Source organism: Saccoglossus kowalevskii, chromosome 8 (genome assembly GCF_978046115.1).
Source record: "Saccoglossus kowalevskii chromosome 8, keSacKowa6.1, whole genome shotgun sequence".
Taxonomy (NCBI): Eukaryota; Metazoa; Hemichordata; class Enteropneusta; family Harrimaniidae; genus Saccoglossus; species Saccoglossus kowalevskii.
This window is the reverse complement of record NC_140648.1, coordinates 16,190,089-16,211,109: the sequence shown is the minus strand read 5'-3', so window position 1 is coordinate 16,211,109 and position 21,021 is coordinate 16,190,089. Positions and strand designations below refer to the sequence as shown.

At 39.3% G+C, this 21,021-nt stretch overlaps 2 protein-coding genes across 2 annotated transcripts; both read right to left on the bottom strand.

Annotated features, from left to right (window-relative positions):
* Positions 1-2,404: 2,404 nt before the first annotated feature.
* On the bottom strand, positions 2,405-5,889 carry LOC100369531 (uncharacterized). The gene is made up of 3 exons (XM_002738465.4): positions 5,460-5,889; positions 3,999-4,148; positions 2,405-3,621 (listed from the first exon to the last, which is right to left on the bottom strand). The coding sequence occupies exons 1-3, from the start codon at positions 5,656-5,658 to the stop codon at positions 3,401-3,403; spliced, it is 570 nt and encodes a 189-aa protein (XP_002738511.2). The 5' UTR covers positions 5,659-5,889; the 3' UTR covers positions 2,405-3,400.
* A 2,880-nt stretch (positions 5,890-8,769) lies between these two features.
* LOC100376178 (1,25-dihydroxyvitamin D(3) 24-hydroxylase, mitochondrial-like) lies at positions 8,770-20,728 on the bottom strand. The gene is made up of 8 exons (XM_085502930.1): positions 20,280-20,728; positions 16,961-17,151; positions 16,570-16,773; positions 16,255-16,427; positions 11,443-11,609; positions 10,687-10,765; positions 10,366-10,572; positions 8,770-9,282 (listed from the first exon to the last, which is right to left on the bottom strand). The coding sequence occupies exons 1-8, from the start codon at positions 20,726-20,728 to the stop codon at positions 9,169-9,171; spliced, it is 1,584 nt and encodes a 527-aa protein (XP_085359056.1). The 3' UTR covers positions 8,770-9,168.
* Between the last annotated feature and the right edge of the window lie 293 nt (positions 20,729-21,021).

The window sequence follows — 21,021 nt, the reverse complement described above, 5'->3', positions numbered from 1 at the left end:
TGTAAAGTACCGGGTTGGAGGTACCACTTTTAAAATGGGCTTGTCGCACTCTTTAAATTGATGTCACACTCACAAAACCTAGATTTTTGTCTATTGAAATATATATTTTTTCAAATTATGAGTGATATATATGCCAGAAAGTTGTAAGTCGATACAAAAATTGCCGTTAAACTTTTGTTTTTATTGCCGTTTCGCCAATTTTCGGCCGATTCTCACTTATCACCTCTCATTCTATAGCTGTCATCCCCTACTTGATTTCTGTGGCATTTTCGTACGGTCCATTCCAATGCGGGGAAAACGCAGCAAACTTCTCTGGATTTAGAACACCGGGTTAAATTTGGAGGTCACGGAGGTTTCAATTTTTATTCTCCCGTGTTGTCAAAACGGCTACTCGCAATGGGTTGCAATTTTCAGAAAATGACCATAAGATATAAAGCTAGAATTCATGTTAATTTTTATTTTTTTTTGCTTTTAGTTTTGCTCACGTATTTTGTAGTTTTTGAAAGGGTAGCTGCCCACACCAACTTCTTCCGATGTCATTAACCAACTGACTGAAATCCCAAATATTAGCTGTACACCACATGGAATACTACGATTGAGAGAACCTGATGTATGTTGAATGAGCTTTATCATAGACCATCAACATCAAAGTACCAGGAGGTTTCTGCTGGCGACGTTGCGGCGTTACCCAGTTCCAAATAAAGATTACCAACGCCAAATGAGCGACATTTTTACCGGAAATCAAGATTTATTCAATCCACGGCTAACAAGCTACACCACAAGCGAAGTTGTAGCGTGCAGCTCATCAACGAGCGCTGTCGACGAAAGTCATTCCGTCAGTGAAGTACCGCAGATGTGACGGCATGTTTGCCAATGCACAATTCTGTGGAGGAACTTTTACCTTAATTTGAACTACGTATGACTGATTCGAAACATTCCATCGAGAATGGACGGTGCCCTATCGTGCCAACCCTTCACCATTGTATTCAAACGAACCCCCTGGTGTGCTGTTACATTCTCCTTCAAACCCGGGATTCAACCATTAGGGGCGTTTTAATAAAAAAAACATCGCAAATTTAGCAATTTTAAACAAGTATACTAAAAAGAAATGCTCAGTGATGCAAAAGAAGGATAGATATTACTTTTCAGTATACACATCTCTGTTTATACAATCCTCCACATATTCTTCTCCCAATTATTCCTGCGTAAAATGGAATAGCCTTTTTCCATGTTGACATTCTGAGTAAAATCACGTGATAGGCTGTTACAATTGGCTGTTACATACTCTTTCGCCGTTCTGGAAAATGTATTTAATTAGCTCTCATTCAAGCGACAATGTATATTTCCCAGTGGGAATGAACCTAGTTCGAATCTGCCATTAAAAAATAGGGGTCTTTTCAGCAAAAAACGAATAACCCTTGAGTGCACACAATACACTGAATTTCAGAACAAATCTTGCATTAGTTACAGCAGCAGAATACCACAGAAATATCAGACGAAACATGAAAACACTATATATTGTATTTTGGCCTGAACCCTCTCTATTACAATTCCAGGAATTACCCCCATATGTGCAACCATTTTCCACCTTGGTATCACCCAACCCTGAAAACAAATTCTTAATATCACGCTGAAGCGTTTGGTAATAAAACGCGTTATTTGAACAGATTCAAAATACCGTTAATTCGGTTTAATCGATGTCACCAACGGTTTGTATACTCGGATTTATACTCCCAGTTTATTTCAAATAATTGTCGACGAAGACGTATTACTAAAAATAGAATGGGAAACCACCGGAAACAATAGACAATGTTAGCTTTGTTTTTCCGTGTATATCAATAAAATGACGTCAGATTATTTGACCCGATTTTATTGGTGTCCTGTTACGGCATACATATGCACCTTTGAACCGGACAAATGCTGGGTTTTACGCGGCGACTCTGCAGTATGGAACACAAATAGATGGAGTAACTACTGCCAGAGAGAGGCGGCACGAAATGTTGCATGAGGGGGGGGCGAGATCTGCTCACCTTCCCTCACGCAAAGGGCGGCCTTACAAGGGGGTCTGGGCATGCTCCTCCGGAAAAAATAAAATCTAGACCTTCTGAAACGCTAATTTCGCTGACATATACATAAGTGAAAAATACACAAAAGGTTGCAGCTTGATTCGGGGCGCCCCTTCAAAACTTTTCGGGGGCGACCCCCCACCCCACCCCCTTGACGCATGCGTAGGTGACGACTCCCTCGCTTTAAATGTGTGCATCAGCGTGTTGTGATATAATCATCTGTCAATGCAACCTCTTTGGTCTAGTTATGTCTATATTTTTATTGAACACAAGCAAAGACAAAACCCTTAAAAAAAACAATAAGTCCCTACTTATATACAAAAGACGGAAGATTACAGTTTAGTTATAAAATATTAATATTTATTCGGAAATTACAAATATTGTGGAAGAAATATGTACACTAATCGCCCCATGAAACAAAATATGACTATGCATTTAAAACCTAGCTCCCAACGGTCTCTCAAACAAAAGAACATTTTACCCATGGATCCCGACTACAAATGCAAGACAAAACAGTTAGCAGCAGCCGTCAGAGGGCGTGGTAAACAATGACGAGGTATGTAGGTCACGTGCAGAACAATTCAGGTGTTCGTGTACACGTTATTTTCAAAATAACTTCACTCCAAAGTGATGTCATATTCTGCCAACAGGACCATTTTAACCGTTGTCATATGTAATCGTGATTGAGGCAATGCAATATGACATTAGCTTAGATCTGTTGTTGGTGCCATCGGGTTAATTTACCGTCAAGGGCATGCTAGTAAAAGCCTGTAAAAAAAAACTGATGTATACGTAATTTCTTTACACTTTGCTAAACCAGTGTGCGCATGTCTGGTAAAACCTAACCGGAAACTGGCCAGAAACAAATACTTTCACAAAATAAAATCATACACCTAATTCATAGAGAAGAGTTAAATACAATTTACAGCAACATATATCTTGCTTAACGCGCGGTAGTCGTCGCGCTGCGCATGTGCGAGATATATGGGTCTCATATAAAAAAGATGGTGTCTTTCACTGTTGCGCAGATCAACGAGTACGAACTGGGACGTTTCCAAGCTTTAATTGAGTAATTTTCATGTGATTGGAATGTATAGAAGGAGTCACCGGCGGCAATCAGTGCAAGTCGCGGCAAGGTTAAACCTCATACTTGTCAATGTTTATCAACACAAATGTCGCACATGCGCAGCGCGACGACTACCGCGCTTTAAAACCACAAGAAAAAAAAATAATTTGCTCAGTTTTTCCGCCATTACATGCGATTGTATATTGTCAACCTCTATTCTGTAAAATTTGAATCTGATGATGATGATGCTGCGTATTATGTAAATGATTTACTGTCTGACTATAGAGTAATCTGCCGTGGAGCTGGCTGGTCCACTGTGTCCCTCATTGGTCTCAGTTCCGATATGTCTATGCCAATGTTCTGCCGTGCCTTGTTCCATGCTGCCGTACGCAATACTAGCCTGAGTATCATCATCCCCATCATGGCGAAATAGAGTCGTAGATGGCGTACCAGTTGGCTCATTCTTCGCATCGGTTTGAGTGGGCCGATCTATAATAATTTCGATTTGTCATTTTAAATTCTGTTCCCTATTGGACAATAGCTCCATTACCTCAAGCCAATCACAGTGCTTGTTATGTTGTGTTGACGGTGAGGTAAGGTATGCGAATTGAACATTAGCTAAGGGAGTTAACCGTTGTTGTTTAAAGTTGTATACCGGGAAAAAACTATAATAACAGAACAGTGTAAATACAGTCAAGCACACACCCGTCCTATAAATTACTCCTTGTATTGACGTAGAAACATTATGACAAAACTGGGATGTAAAAGTTCACAGTGTCGTTACCGTTTGCATATGTGGTCTTCCGTCGCATCAATCACGATAATATTTGCGAGATATAGTCGGTGTATCCCGCTAATTCACGTACCTTGCCTTTCCGTATCTGTTGTGGTCGATCGCAACTTGTACTGCCGTCGGATCAGAAGAACTGCGACAGTGGCAATGAAAGCAACGAGTACCACTACAGCAATTGAAACGCCGACAACAACGTAATTTACACTTCCAAATGATTTCACTTCTTGAATAAAAAGAACACACAAAGTTAATGATAATGTACATCATATGGGTATTGTATTTCTCAGTTTGTTTTTTGAACACAATTTTGTGCATCGATCGTGACTATTTGTCATCTAATAGGTGATTTTCCGAACAATTGCGAGATCTCGCGAGATGCATGAAAGACGCGCGTCGAACGTCTGCCGCAAAAATCGAACGATTTGATTTTCAACTAGAATTTCTTTATTTCGCAGCTTACATTGACCGGCCGATCTTCGACAGAGGAATATTGCTTCCGAATACCCTTACTTAATCGAAATTGCCTATCATCAAATGTGGACAGCACATTATTAAGCATGGAAATGTCCCCGAAATACTTTCGCGTTTGTCGAATCCCACGCGATGTTTGACGCGACTACGACGCTATGACCTTTGTTTGTCCTGTTTTTACGTTCGATTTCACGCATAACGCGTGATTCTCGCAGTGAACGGAAAATGGTCTATTGACCCCAGTCATTTGATTTCAAAGACACGAATCTTAAAATAAACAAGAGACGGAGGCAACAGGAAGTATAGTAAAACATTCGAAAGGGAAAGCACCTTCCTGGTACGGCATGCATAGGATTCGCGTGTCAGCGATTGGGTGTGGCTGATTTTCATCTTATTTTAATTTATTTTCACTGGATTACTCCTTCAGCGAAAATTAATTCCAAGCTGAAGCGAAAATGAAGTATTCCACAGTTTCCTGTGATAATAAACAAAACGCGTTTTTTAACAGCATCGCCATTTCAGGAGACGGGTCGCAGCAAACTGAGACAAAAAACCTAGTCTGTCAAGGATATAAATTTTTCGCAACACTTTGTGAAAGGGTATATTTTCGCATTTTGAGTGTTTCGCCATGCGCGCACCTATTACCAGGGTAGTAATCAATACAAGTGTTCTGAGTGTCCGTATGAAAAGCCCGTTTATACATTGGATATACTGCAGAAGAGACAAGTGGTTCGAATATTTAAAGGGCGGTGGTCGTCGCGCCGCGACCTGTTGGATACGAGACTCATAGCGACGTATACAACGCGTGGGAAATACATTATTTTTTTAGATAAAACTCGAACACGCGCTGCGCGACGACCACCGCCCTTTAACATTTCAATTTCGCGAGAGTACGTCTTTCTGGTGGACCAAAAACACACACTGATTCAGACTTGCATACAGTCTCTTGCTTCGCTGGTTTTTTATTGAAAAAACACCCCAAGAGATCCTGTATGCAAGACTAACACTGACTGACGGAATGTATTTGCCGCTATAACACGGCGATATATAACATATGACTCACCGCATGATGTTTTACACCCACTAGGGGGCCTCGTGAGCTCTTTGCACGTTTCACATGCTTCACATTGACCCAAACCGTCCGAGTAATAATTGGGAGGACACGTCGGTACTTCATCGACAACGATTGGTAACATGCCTAGCGAAGGTACGCCCACCGCCGAGAAGAGAAGAAAAGCTACTCTAACAAATCGAATCTTCATAGCTGTTACTGCCTTCCCTGGAAGCCGATTAGTAAATGTCAAAATTGTAAATGCATGGTATAGGATAGGTAAGAACAGGAGCGACAGTGCCTTCCTCTCGACATTCTGAATAAGTAATGCGGTAATTCGAACTCTTGCGCTTGCTTTTATAACACTCTCACCGGGAATTCACCGTGATGTCATCTCCAAAATTAATTCAACCACACTTGCACAATATGATCATCGACTCGGACGGCAGGTAACACAAAGAAAAAAACACAGGTCATCAACCTTCCTGACATGGCATGCATAAGAATCACTGCAAGGTATCGGAGTATAGGTATAGGTTGGGGAGAAATTATAGTCGGGGATATTGTAATTGCAGGCATGTATTAGACCCTGTATTAGACATACCTGGTCTGACATGGTCGGAGATGGTTAATGTGCTCTCACCGGCAGATATACAAGTGACAACGAATATTTCATTCATCGCGGCAAAACTCTATTATTTAATGGCAAAATAATATTACTTCACGGCAAAACACTATTACTTCACGGCAAAACTATATTATTTCACGGAAAAACATTATTACTTCACGGCAAAACTCCACAATTTGACGGCTTTACTTCATTATTTGACGGCAAACCCATATTGGCCATAAGCCATATCGGTCTGTATTATACTGTAAAACCGTTAAATTTCACTATTTTGATCAATAAAACGATTGATTTTCAACCCAAAAAGAAATAGGAAACGTTATACAAGAGGGAAACCTTTCTGCGACAAAGCGTTAGAACATCTGCGGCAGCAGATGAGAGGCAGAAAATATGCTAATACCCTAGTGCCAAACAGAATACGATACACCTTTAATTACTTGTTGAAAAATCAGGCACATCAAATACAGGCCACTCTCAATTAGTGACACACATTTTAGGCGACCCCAAAAGTTTCTGGTTTAAGTCAAATATTCTTGGCCCACGTGACCGACGAATTTTCAAATAGATGTTATTAATGACGATGAGGTTTTGTTTTTTAAAACGAGAAGATGGTTCTTATATTATCGGAACGACGGGGTTGGGAGATCGATTTAACGAGTTTTAAAATCCAACACTTTTATATATTGACGACATTTCCGTCCTATCGGAAACTGATAACGATTTATTTTGAAGCGAATAATGGATTTTATTTATGATAGGTGCAATATATGGCACCACATACACTTCGTTTTACCTGACACGAAATTTGGGCTTGGCACAGACGTTTTGCAGTATACGAGCAATTATAAAAGAAACCTGGCAGTCATCTTACCTGAACACATTCGTGAGATGAAATCAAGATCAGATGTATATGAAAAAACGATTATTTCTTTAAGAATATAGTTATTATATATATATTTACTAATTATTTTAATTCAAAAATCATTGCTGAGCACTGTAATGGGTTTGGTTTTCAAAAATTACAGAATTACAGCGAATCCATTGAAAATAATCGTTTCAACTCCCATCGGTGTAAATCGATATGAGCCAATTCAATGTAGATACGGATAGGATATTTGAGATTAATTAATATTTAAAATATTTGATATATTTCAAAGTGATTGCCCATTAAACATGAAATACATGTTAGATGACAACGTCCACGATGAGCACAGCAGTACAATATCTTCAAACTAACCAAACCCGTGAACAAAGGTTCTTCACACTTCCAGTTCCACATCGAGACAAATTTCTGTTTTATTGTACATCCGTTGATCATAACACATTTTTGTTGAAGCAAGCGACATGATACATATAATTGACAATTATAGGGAATCGGGGGGAGGGGGAGGGTATTAGGTTTTCACATTGTCGCAGACAGCTTTCATGATTGCGATTTACCGTGTTTTTAAAATACAGTTTACAATTTTAAAGTGGCCTATGCGATCGCGAGTGTGGGTTGCTTATTAATTTATTATACCAAAGCTGATGAAATATATTGTGCAATTTTCTCGATATATAAATCAATAAATCAACCCACGCTCGTTTCGTTTACTACTGCTCGTCTTGGTTATTTTTACACAAAAAGTCAAAACTATAGAACTTAACTCGATTCTAGTTGTGGTCGTACATAACACAATTATGGTATGTACAATGTATATGCACGCAATGTAGCATTCAGGCTGGTCGATGACACTAGACAGATGGGTTGATTACCGAAGAATCACCATCAAAACCCTAAAACGTCACAGTCATCGCGTTACATATATATGTTAGGGACGACGTCAAAAGATCGATGTCGGATAAAAAAATTATTTCTTTTAGTTTGAGGGTGGGGGGTTTTGACCTCAAAAAGTTTCCATCCTACAAAAACGATTTTATTTTTTAATGAAGTCAAAAAAATCTTGGAGTATTTGTAGTTCGTTTTTTTCTATCCAATCATGGACAGAAATAACCGAAAAGGGAAAAAAAATGGTTTGGTTCGAGTGTAAATCTGTGCGTCAAATGAGGTGCATTTGTAAAATCTTGTTACACCCACCCGACAACCAACGTCTATGCAATACTACTGTCCGATTATCAATTTGTATTTAATGGTGAATGTAGTCTGACGCCATGACCAATATTTATCAATTAAGTTTCAGTGGGGGGCAGGGGGGTTTGGAAAAAAACTAAAGGAATTAAGTTTTTTTATCCGACATCGATCTTTTGACGTCGTCCCTTACAATTGACCTTTATTGAACACAATGCACGTACTACATGTTTTGGCATATAGTAATATAAAAATGCTATGACAGACGTTTTAAAAATCTCTAGACGTATTTTTTTTTTCTGGCTTTGATAAATTTTCACTCGTCTGTGAATAATATATGTTTTATGGCAAATGCCGGTTACTGATAGCTAGAGATATAGACACGTGCGACACATGACAGTTTGTCAAAAGAAATGCGTTTAACGTGGTCTGTATAATGTATGTATTAGACGCTGGCTCGGGATATCAGTGCCGATCGACAGCAGCAACAACGTTAGCAATGTTTGTAGTCATGATATAACTTGTGTTCATGTCAAAAAATATACTTTGACTAGGAAAATGTGCAGTTTTTGTGTGAAAAAGCAGAAAGACAATAAACATACATCTACGGAAGACGACGGGATTAATTGTGATAAACATTACAACTTTATTAACATGTATTTCCCAACGTTCATTCTACATGTGTAATATACAGATATAATTTCCTTTCTCCGTCTCCTACATATATTAAGGCAATGACAAATTTGAAATGCGGGGAGGGGCCGGAGGAAATTGGTAAATTAAAATTGCATTTTTTTTTCTCTTACGATCGTGTCAGATCATTTTAGATTTTTATTTCGTTGATTTCAGCTTGCATAATTTTTTTCCCGGAATATTCCAGCCGCGAATGAGTTACCCCTAAATATCACATGCATGATTCCGAAATGTATATCCAATGCACATGTTAGATCCCAATACGTTTACATCCATTCAGAATAGAATACAGGTTACTGTATAATCTAGAGAGATTTCCTTGTTTTGGAACTTCAATCGCGATCACGGAACTTGAGGTTCAACTTTGTAGCCGGCACTGTAATCAATCGTGTGGTCATCTCCAGTGGTTTATCGCTGTTGGGTTCTAGACGAAAGTTTTGGAGTATCTGAAGTGGAAAGAGTTCAGTCATATATAAAATAAATGGAATATATGTAAAACATACTTTTTGTTTTTTTAGCAATGGATATGTATATTATATATTAGTGGTAGCACCAATACATATGCACTTGAAAAGAGCTGTTCAGATATGTACAGCCACTAAAGAGGTGGGTTATTTGTCTATATAAAGTTCTGAAAATACGTATTGAAATTTATTGGTAATACTTGTATACCACATTCAACATACATAATGGTAAATTTATGAATAATGATTATCTTATTCTGAGCTCGAAAGGTCAATGGTCAAATTCACAAATTAGTCATTCAGTGCCCGAAAATGGAGCGTTTTGATTGTCCCAAACGCTCTTTGTACATTCTTGTATACTGTAAAATGACTAATTTTCACTGGGTTTAAATTTCGCTGATTTACCATTTCAGGCATATTCAGTGGGTTTTAAATTCACGGTTATATCATTTAGATAAAGTGTTCTATGCTAAATTTACATATTCACTGGGTTTTAATTTAGCGCATTTTTCAGTTAGCGAAATAAGCAAAATTAAAACCCAGTGAATAATTAATCCTTTTACAGTACCCTATAATTGATTACTAGTATATGTAAGACCACTAATAAACAGACTGGCAACGCTATTGTTTGGAGGTGACAATCGGCCTAATCCCCGGCAAACGTGCGTTTCGGCTACGCTGGTGGCTCACTCTTTGCCGAATTTTGCCGAATGGCGAGTACATACATCGGGAATCCATGGTCTCGCATGTATTTCAGTCTTTCTCTGTGTATTCAGTTCAGATGAGATCACCCGTGAACGAGAGAGTTTTATGTCGAGTTGCCGAATAATATATTTTGTGGCTAAAATTGACCATATTTTAGGAAAGTAACGATTATTTGAATGTATATTCTACCTTCACAGTAATGTTTATTAGTTGTCTGAGATTATATTTACTATTTTGTTCCGATACACGATGTGGAGGGTAGCTATAATGGACATTCCGCCCAACCCAGCGCATCACTTGTTTCAATATTCCGGGTAGATCCCCCATACAAACTTTGGTTGTTGCATTCAATTTACTTACCTTGGTAAGAGTTATGTATATTTCCAACTCTGCTACTCTTCTACCAACACACTGCCTCGGTCCAAACCCAAACGGCTGTATAGTGAACTGGTTGATATCGTGTGATTCCTTATTCGATCTTAACCATCTGTCTGGAAGAAATTTCTCAGGGTTTGGAAACAACTTCGGATTGCGTCCCATAGCGGTAGAGTGTATGGTCAGTACTTTCTATTTAGGATGAACGTATTAGAAATGTATATTATATTCAGAATGTGATCATTTTTTAACATAAGTTTAATATGTTCAATTTAACAGCGAAGTATGTTCAATTTTAGTACTTACACCAGCTGGTACGTTGTAGCCACAGAGAACGACATCAGTGTCCAGTATTCGAACAAGCAAAGGCGTCACGGGACGCAACCTAAATCATAAATGGTAAGCACAGTTTATTTGTTAAGAAAAAACGTCATCATTCCTATAAATCGCACCCTCTAGTGACAGAGCGGTTCCGTGACGTCAAAATGACGTAATTATATGGGTGGAAACACTGTTCAAATCGACCACTATGTTTTGTTGAGTGATAGTTCGTCATCTAAAATACAGTAAAATTTCTCAAAAACGTAATGTCCATTGTCGGGCGACTACAGATCAACACGACACCGACGCTTTGAGACCTTCCTGTTGCCCACTGACGTTACGTCATATAGGCGATGTGTCAATGTGTATACCATTTCGCAGACGTTTAGTACAATCACTGATACACTTGATACTATGTTGAGTGAAGCTGAATAGTTAGAAAGTGGCGTAGATGAAGCCATGTGCAGTCGGATGTTATGTTGAATGTGAGTACCAGTACGATTCGGAAACAATCACTTAAAGCGCACGTGTCAGATGGCCATAGCGTGTCATTGTTTACAAACAAGCGTCCACCCATGAGCCTTTGCGTTTTTAGCGCGTGTTATCAATTCCCGCGCGTGCGCAGGTGACGACCCCCCCCCCCCGCGCTTTAAGTTACTACAATGAACATGTCAAGTGATTTCATTAATGGTCGAGGGTAACATGCATGACAAATTACGCTGAAATGTTTTCTACGAGTACCTCATGCTTTCTTTTACGACTGCTTTTAGGTAGTGTAACTCCTTTAAATATTCTTGGCTGACTGACTTTCCTTCTGGTATGACATTTTTGATTTCCTGATATAACTTTTCCTGTGCTTCTGGATTCCAGGCCAACAAATCAAGGATGAATATAACTGTGTTAGTGGTCTGAACAAAATAAATATAAAAACATTATACAATTGAAACATACCTTAAAGGGCGGCAGTCATCGTGCCGCGTCCTGTTCGATATGGGACTCATAGCGACGTATACAACGCGTGTAAAATACATTGTGTATTTACATGAAATTCGAACACGCGCTGCGCGACGACCACCGCCCTTTAATTAGACAATATTATTGACTACCCTGTTGAAGGGATAATCAGTAAGTAAGACGCTATTGGAGAGAAAAAGTTAGATTTACAGAGAGGCCAACTACAACTTCGATCTAACCAGACTAGGCTTCTTGTTTCCTTTTTTTATTTCAAAGTAACATCAAGCAAAGACAATATGTTGAGTATCCCATTAAATAAAATAATTAAATTTCCAAATTTTAGTAACAATTATTTTCTCTTCAAATAACAAATAAACTACACAAGTAACCTGTAGAATACTGTGTGGGTAATATTTTTTATATTGATTTTTGTTGCATTTGCAGCAAATAGTTACCAAACAATGAGAAATCTATAGGATTGAATATACCCCACAGCTGGCTTCACATGCATTGTTCATAGTTCATATGGTGCTTACACCAAGATTTAATTACAGCACCTAGGCGGTATGTGGTTACAGCTTAATGTTCGAGTAATCGCAAGAAATTGACATGACAATAGAAATTCATTAAAGACTGCCACTCCCATGCAATTAACAGCGAGTGAAATTCCTGGGATTGAAACATATATTTTGAAGTCACTGATGTAGGCAACGAATAACTGCAAGTTGACATAAAGACGAGATACTAGTAGTTTATTTAATTAGTGGTCAACTAGAGTCTGAAATTATAATTAATTTGTTTATTTCAATTTCTTCTGACGTCAAATAGAATACACTGGTGAAACACGGTAGTAACTGTGGGTGAAAGGATGTTTTGGGGTGTAGTTTACATTGTATATGGAGTGGTAGGGTCGGGTGTAATGTGTTCATTTCCAACTATTATGAAGTCACGTAGAATTTCACTTAATTTATTTTTGCTGACATGTTTTCAAGCATTACATGTGAATCTAATTTTTACTGCGCTGTGTCTCAATATAGTATGAGGGAAATGGCATATTCACTGGAATTTATTTCAGGGGAAAAATGTTTTCAGTGATAATGAAGTATTATGACAGATACCCTCCCCGTGGCTTTCATTGCGTATGGAAGTTATTTTCACGAGTGATGCGGTGTATCCTGCTGCCGTACTTTCACGAGCGAAGCCACGGGGAGGGTGTGGGGTTCTGTTATTATACACATGTCCCATATTTGATTATTTCATATTAAAAAAAGAACGTGCAACAAACCGGGATAGAAATTTAGATCGGGGAACCCAATTGCCCATTAATATGCTCCAAGACAGTGCTGCGACCTAGCAACGCTTGTCAGTGTAGAACGCGTGTCGCTGTACGTGTGAAAATAAAATAATCAGACGTCTAATTTAAGTCATTGTCCGAATAAATAACTCGTGGATGTTTAAGCGCGGTGGTCGTAGCACAGCGTGTGTTCGAATTTCATGTAAATAAACAATGTATTTTACACGCGTTGTATACGTCGCTGTGAGTCCCATATCGAACAGGACGCGACACGACGACTGTCGCCCTTTAGTTGGGACCACGACAGAACCAGAACTTAAACTGGGCGACTACGATACACGGTTGATGTTGAAGTTAAAAGTTCCTCCACAGATCTGTACATTGGCAAACATGCCGTGCAACTGCGGTACTCCACTGACGGAATGACTTTCGTTGAAATCGGTCGTCGCTGACTCGTGAGCTGCACACTACAACCTCGTTTGTGATGTTGCTTGCTTGTCGTGAATAGACTGAGTCTTGGTTACCGGTTAAATTTTGCTAATTTGGCGTTGGTAATCTTTATTTGGAACTGAGTAACGCCGCAACGTCGCCAGCAGAAACCTCATGGTATATCGATGTTGATGGTTGCGGCTCCATATTAATCGGAGATTTTACTGCGGGTCCAGGCAGCGGGTGGATCTTCCGAGAGCCCTTCAAGATTTATAAAACTCAGATTCCAGGTGGTCAACAAACATTAAGTTCTCCCAATCCTAGTATTCTATGTGATGTACATCTAACATGCCAAAAATGCTGGTGAACGATTTGAACCTGACAAAAATACTTGAAATAGATACCAGGAAGGGGAGGGGGGTAAAAGAAAAGTTATATAACATTGTATTATTCAATAATTTATTAAAATACACAAGTTTGTCCAACTCCCTGTGATACAACACCTCAGACATAGCTCATTGTCCTCGGCTGGAGTGTGGGCAAAAAGTTACTTTTTGAATTTTTGATATCTTTTTTCATTAATGAGAAAGTTGACCCCGAAGTTAAAGTAACTGTTCAGCAGGAATGGCTTTTTAACTCTTCTGTGATTTTTTTTTTGGCTTGGCTGATTTTGTCACGGTTCATACTTGACAGGCAGGTCGTACCATCACTAATTGGAAAAACAATCCTGACCTACCGCTACCATGGCAACAGCCAAAGTCTTGTAATAGCAGTGCCCAAATGATCATGCCTTTTATTTTGGCTACGTTGCGCACTGGTAAGAGATCACCGGCGCCGACATTGTTACCACTGTCAACGGAATTCCAACGCAGCTTTGAACTTTGAATAAAATGTAAATGCTGCTTCCAATCTAGAAAATACTATCGCAAAACGATTGGAAATTATACATTTAACGGTTGAATACGTCCTAACAATAAAATAAAGTGACTTCTAATGACTGCCATGTTATTTTGCAAACCTCGTATCAGGTGCCCGGTTTTAGTTATAAACAGTTACGTTAGCTTCACGTTCATGTCCCTTCCATGATAACAGCCGAAAACATATTGCTTGTTTTTTACCGGTTTTCATTGGCAACCGAAGTATTTTTATTTTGTAAACAAATTTTCGTCTGCTATTTTTATTCAGTTCAAATCGTTCAGCAACATTTTTGGCATATTAGGTGTACATCACATGGAATACTACGATTGTGAGAACTTGATGTATGTTGACTGATTTTTATCATAGTACGAAGTACCAGGAAGTTACTCAGTTCCAAATAAAGATTACCAACGTCAAATGAGCAACATTTGACTGGTAATCAAGATTCATGTAATCCATGGCTAACAAGCAACATCACAAGCGAAGTTGTAGCATGCAGTAAGTCATCCCGTCAGTGGAGTACCGCAGTAACACGGCATGTTTGCCATCAGCATTGTATTCAAACGAATCACGTGGTGTGCCGTTCTCGTTCAAACCCGGGATTCGATCAATAGGGGAGTCCCATTAAAAAAACACATTGCAAATCATGCAAGTCCAACATTTTCAAACCAATATACTAAAACAGAAATGCTCAGAGATGTAAATGAAGGATAGATATTACTTTTCACTATACACATCTCTGTTGATACTATCCCTCACATATTCTACTCCCAATTACTCCTGCGTAAAATGGACTAGCCTGTTCATGTTGACATTCAGACTAAAATCACGTGACAGGCTGTTAAAATTGGCTGTTGCATACTCTTTCGCCGGTCTGGAAAATGTGTTTAATTAACTCACATTCAAGCAACAATGCAGATTTCCCAGTGGGAGTGAGACTATTCAAACTCTGCCACTAAAAAATAGGGGTGTTTTCAGCAAAAAACGAATAACCCTGGAATACACACAATATACTGAATTTCGGAACAAATCGAGCATTACTTACAGCAGCAGAATACCACAGAAATATCAGACGAAACATGAAAACACTATATATTGTATTTCAGCCTGAACCCTCTATATTGCAATTCAAGGAATTAACCCCATATGTGCATCCATTTCCCACCTTGGTATCACCCACCCCTGAAAACAAACTCTTAATACCACGCTGAAGCGTTTGGTAATAAGGATTCATAACAAATATATCAGATCCAGACATTGAGGGCAGTAAAAAACACATAATGACTATCCAGAATCGTTGCCACTAGCTTTATGATTTGATTTTATAACATGAGTTTAAAGGGCGGTGGTTGTCGCGCTGCGCATGTGCGACATTTGTGTTGATAAACATTGATTTTCCCACAATCCATTGCGCTCCTCTATTGGAAATCACAAGTACGAGGTTTGACCTGGGTGTGACTTCAACTAATTGCCGCCGGTGACTCCGTCGAAATCTTCCAATCACCAACAAAAAAACCTAATAAAAACTTGGTAACGTCTCAGTCTGTACTCTATGATCTTTGTTTATATGAGACCCATATATCTCGCGCATGCGTTGTGCGATGACTACCGTAAGAGTTTCAGCGTCAAGTTGCATTTGCTAGAATTTCATCTATTACATTGAACTTGTTTTCGATAATGCCAGTACTAACTCAATATTGGAATTCAGGCTAGTGAAAAGAAAAATTGTAATAACATTTTTATGAGGGTATTATCACAGGGGACACATCCGGTGTTTGCTGGGATACACTTGATTGATTGAGTGTGGTTGATTTCATAATCAATCAATCCATTTTTTGTGATTTTTGACTAAAAAAACACGATTATACAAAGTTTCCATGGTGTCATCAGCAATGTAAACATGAGTGACACTATTTAAAACTCAGTGTTCAAATTAACATAAAAGTAACATAACTTACAGTGTCAACTGCAGCACCAAACATCTCTGTCAAATTTGCAAGTATCTCCTTGTCTGTTAGTTTCCCCGTTGAATACATATACTTAACAAACTGCTTCTCCTCTACATCTGTGGTGGCGGCTTCACTTCTAGTTTTTTTCATGTCCTCTAACTTCTCATTCATGAACCGTTCAGCTGAATGCAACAAATATATAGTTTGGTGAAATAGCTAACTTCCGTGGCTCATATCGAAATTCAAAACCAGAGACTGGATGCACTGGCAGTAACAGTTGTTGTAGCGATTTCGGTAAAGCAACGCATACGACATTGTACGTACTTATCTCGAATTGTGTTCTGGCTGCTTTCACCATCCCTTTCCAAGCAGACATGTTAAACTTCTCTTGATATTTTAATGGAAAGAAAATAAGCCTTTCTGAATATCCAAAAAAATCGCGAACAGCGCTGATAAACCTCTCGGCTTCCTCGTTGACTCCTTTTCCAATCAGTCCAATACGTTTTTCAAACAATACTGTGCCCACACCTGCAATACCGCAGATTAAATAAAATTATAAGAATCAAAACTTAATCTATTCAAATATCGATTTAACTCAATGACTTTACTTGAAACTGACTAAGCCCCAAACTCGAATTCCCTTTCCCGAAAGCATATGCAGTAAATCAATAATATCCCATAATATAGTCATTGTATTAGGACAACAAATGCTAACCTTCCATTGCCCAGCGAAATAAATCATCATCCATGGTTGCCATGACATTATTCTCATCACGACCAGTCTTCATCTTAGCAATGAGATCATCAGCAACTTCATTCAGCGCGTTGTTGTGCAATGCAACTGATTTGGGTCGTAGTAGAGGTTTCTGTACTACACTCCTGTGCCGATGCCAGTCCTCGCCTTCCCTAACAATTTAAAGAATATATACTATTATTCCAGATTGTCATGACATATTTGGGAATAACTTATTAGATTCTCCTCATATATATTATACATAACGTACATATCCTCGCATAAATGAGGTTGATTATATATTATACATGGCGTACATATAAGCGTGATATAAATGGCCGTTGTATACATTATGCGTGGCAGACATATGGCGTGACATGAATGGGCGTGGTATATATTATACATGGTGTACATATACGCGTGACATAAATGGCCATTGTATACATTATGCGTGGCATGCATAAGGCGTGACATGAATGGGCGTGGTATATATTATACATGGCGTACATATAAGCGTGATATAAATGGCCGTTGTATACATTATGCGCGGCGTACATAAGGCGCGACATGAATGGGCGTGGTATATATTATACATGGTGTACATATACGCGTGATATGAATGGCAGTTGTATACATTATGCGTGGCGTACATAAGGCGTGACATGAATGGGCGTGGTATATATTATACATGGTTTACATATAAGCGTGATATAAATGGCAGTTGTATACATTATGCGTGGCGTACATAAGGCGTGACATGAATGGGCGTGGTATATATTATACATGGTTTACATATAAGCGTGATATAAATGGCAGTTGTGTACATTATGCGTGGCGTACATAAGGCGTGACATGAATGGGCGTGGTATATATTATACATGGTGTACATATACGCGTGATATAAATGGCCGTTGTATACATTATGCGTGGCGTACATAAGGCGTGACATGAATGGGCGTGGTATATATTATACATGGTGTACATATACGCGTGATATAAATGGCCGTTGTATACATTGTGCGTGGCGTACATAAGGCGTGACATGAATGGGCGTGGTATATATTATACATGGTGTACATATACGCGTGATATAAATGGCCGTTGTATACATTATGCGTGGCGTACATAAGGCGTGACATGAATGGGCGTGGTATATATTATACATGGTGTACATATACGCGTGATATAAATGGCAGTTGTATACATTATGCGTGGCGTACATAAGGCGTGACATAAATGAGCGTGGTATATATATTATACATGGCGTACATATACGCGTGATATAAATGGCCGTTGTATACATTATGCGTGGCGTACATAAGGCGTGACATAAATGGGCGTGGTATATGTTATACATGGCGTACATATACGCGTGATATAAATGGCCGTTGTATACATTATGCGTGGCGTACATAAGGCGTGACATGAATGAGCGTGGTATATATTATACATGGCATACATATAAGCGTGATATAAATGGCCGTTGTATACATTATGCGTGGCGTACATAAGGCGTGACATAAATGGGCGTGGTATATATTATACATGGCGTACATATAAGCGTGATATAAATGGCAGTTGTATACATTATGCGTGGCGTACATAAGGCGTGACATGAATGGGCGTGGTATATATTATACATGGCGTACATATACGCGTGATATAAATGGCCGTTGTATACATTATGCGTGGCGTACATAAGGCGTGACATGAATGAGCGTGGTATATATTATACATGGCGTACATATACGCGTGATATAAATGGCCGTTGTATACATTATGCGTGGCGTACATAAGGCGTGACATAAATGGGCGTGGTATATATTATACATGGCGTACATATACGCGTGATATAAATGGCCGTTGTATACATTATGCGTGGCGTACATAAGGCGTGACATGAATGAGCGTGGTATATATTATACATGGCATACATATAAGCGTGGTATAAATGGCCGTTGTATACATTATGCGTGGCGTACATAAGGCGTGACATAAATGGGCGTGGTATATATTATACATGGCGTACATATAAGCGTGATATAAATGGCCGTTGTATACATTATGCGTGGCATACATAAGGCGTGACATAAATGGGCGTGGTATATATTATACATGGTGTACATATAAGCGTGATATAAATGGCCGTTTTATACATTATGCGTGGCGTACATAAGGCGTGACATAAATGGGCGTGGTATATATTATACATGGCGTACATATACGTGTGATATAAATGGCCGTTGTATACATTATGCGTGGCGTACGTAAAGCGTGACATGAATGGGCGTGGTATATATTATACATGGCATACATATAAGCGTGATATAAATGGCCGTTGTATACATTATGCGTGGCGTACATAAGGCGTGACATAAATGGGCGTGGTATATAGTATACATGGTGTACATATACGCGTGATATAAATGGCCGTTGTATACATTATGCGTGGCGTACATAAGGCGTGACATGAATGAGCGTGGTATATATTATACATGGCATACATATAAGCGTGGTATAAATGGCCGTTGTATACATTATGCGTGGCGTACATAAGGCGTGACATAAATGGGCGTGGTATATATTATACATGGCGTACATATAAGCGTGATATAAATGGCCGTTGTATACATTATGCGTGGCATACATAAGGCGTGACATAAATGGGCGTGGTATATATTATACATGGTGTACATATAAGCGTGATATAAATGGCCGTTTTATACATTATGCGTGGCGTACATAAGGCGTGACATAAATGGGCGTGGTATATATTATACATGGCGTACATATACGTGTGATATAAATGGCCGTTGTATACATTATGCGTGGCGTACGTAAAGCGTGACATGAATGGGCGTGGTATATATTATACATGGCATACATATAAGCGTGATATAAATGGCCGTTGTATACATTATGCGTGGCGTACATAAGGCGTGACATAAATGGGCGTGGTATATAGTATACATGGTGTACATATACGCGTGATATAAATGGCCGTTGTATACATTATGCGTGGCGTACATAAGGCGTGACATGAATGGGTGCGCGTAGCGTACAAATATTGATGGCATATAAGTTGGCGTGGTATAAGGCGTGGTGTACATATATTCGTGACATATAACTATGTGACATACATATAGTGACAAATGGGTGAAGTATACATTATGCGTGGCATACTTGTAAGCGTGCGGGACAGGCATATACTAGTAAGCAAGTGCGCATGCGGGTCAGTGGCTAACTAACTGTTGACATATGTTAATTGGTATACTGTACTACAAGTAAAATAACTACTTACGCCAGAAATACGCCCAGTGCATAGCCACATCGTTTTCGATATAAAAGCCACGGCTCGAAAGGTGCACGTCGTGGGTATTTACCTTCAGCACGCCACACAATGGCTGCAGCCTCGGGGTCAGTGATCATTACCTGCAACACACCAATGTTTTCTCGCCATACTGGACCGATTGTATTACTACGCCAGATCACGTAGTCTGTCAGTTTCGACACACCGCCTTTTCGGAACATGTCGAGGTAGTTGAGGAACTTATTTCTTCTTCCCGGCATCTCACTGAACGGCTTGATCTTGTCATTATTTGTATGATTTGGCTGTTTGGTCGACTGACTCTCGACGTTATTCGCTAAACTCCTCGTCGCTAAGCTATAATGCCAAGGGTACAATGTCCTCAGCGTTGATCTTGTGCCCTTTTCCACTGAACTTACGCTCCGCAATGCCTCTCGTAACATCATGACACTATGACTGGAGTCTTCAATGGACGGCGATGCACCTACGATGGCGTTCAATTGCAAGTACCTTTAGTTTGACCTGACTTCGACCTGCTGGTCGCTCGACGGGTTTATGCAAAAGTTCACGCTTATGGGTCAACCACGACTGCTGATAGAAATGCACTTGAACTTGATAACTGATTATAGCGATACCTTCCAGGGCGTTTAGGCGCTTAAAATGACAGTTTATAATTCCAGGAGGGTATAGGAGCATGGCTCGTGGTATTAGTTGAACGGGAGGTGGTCGTTGTGCA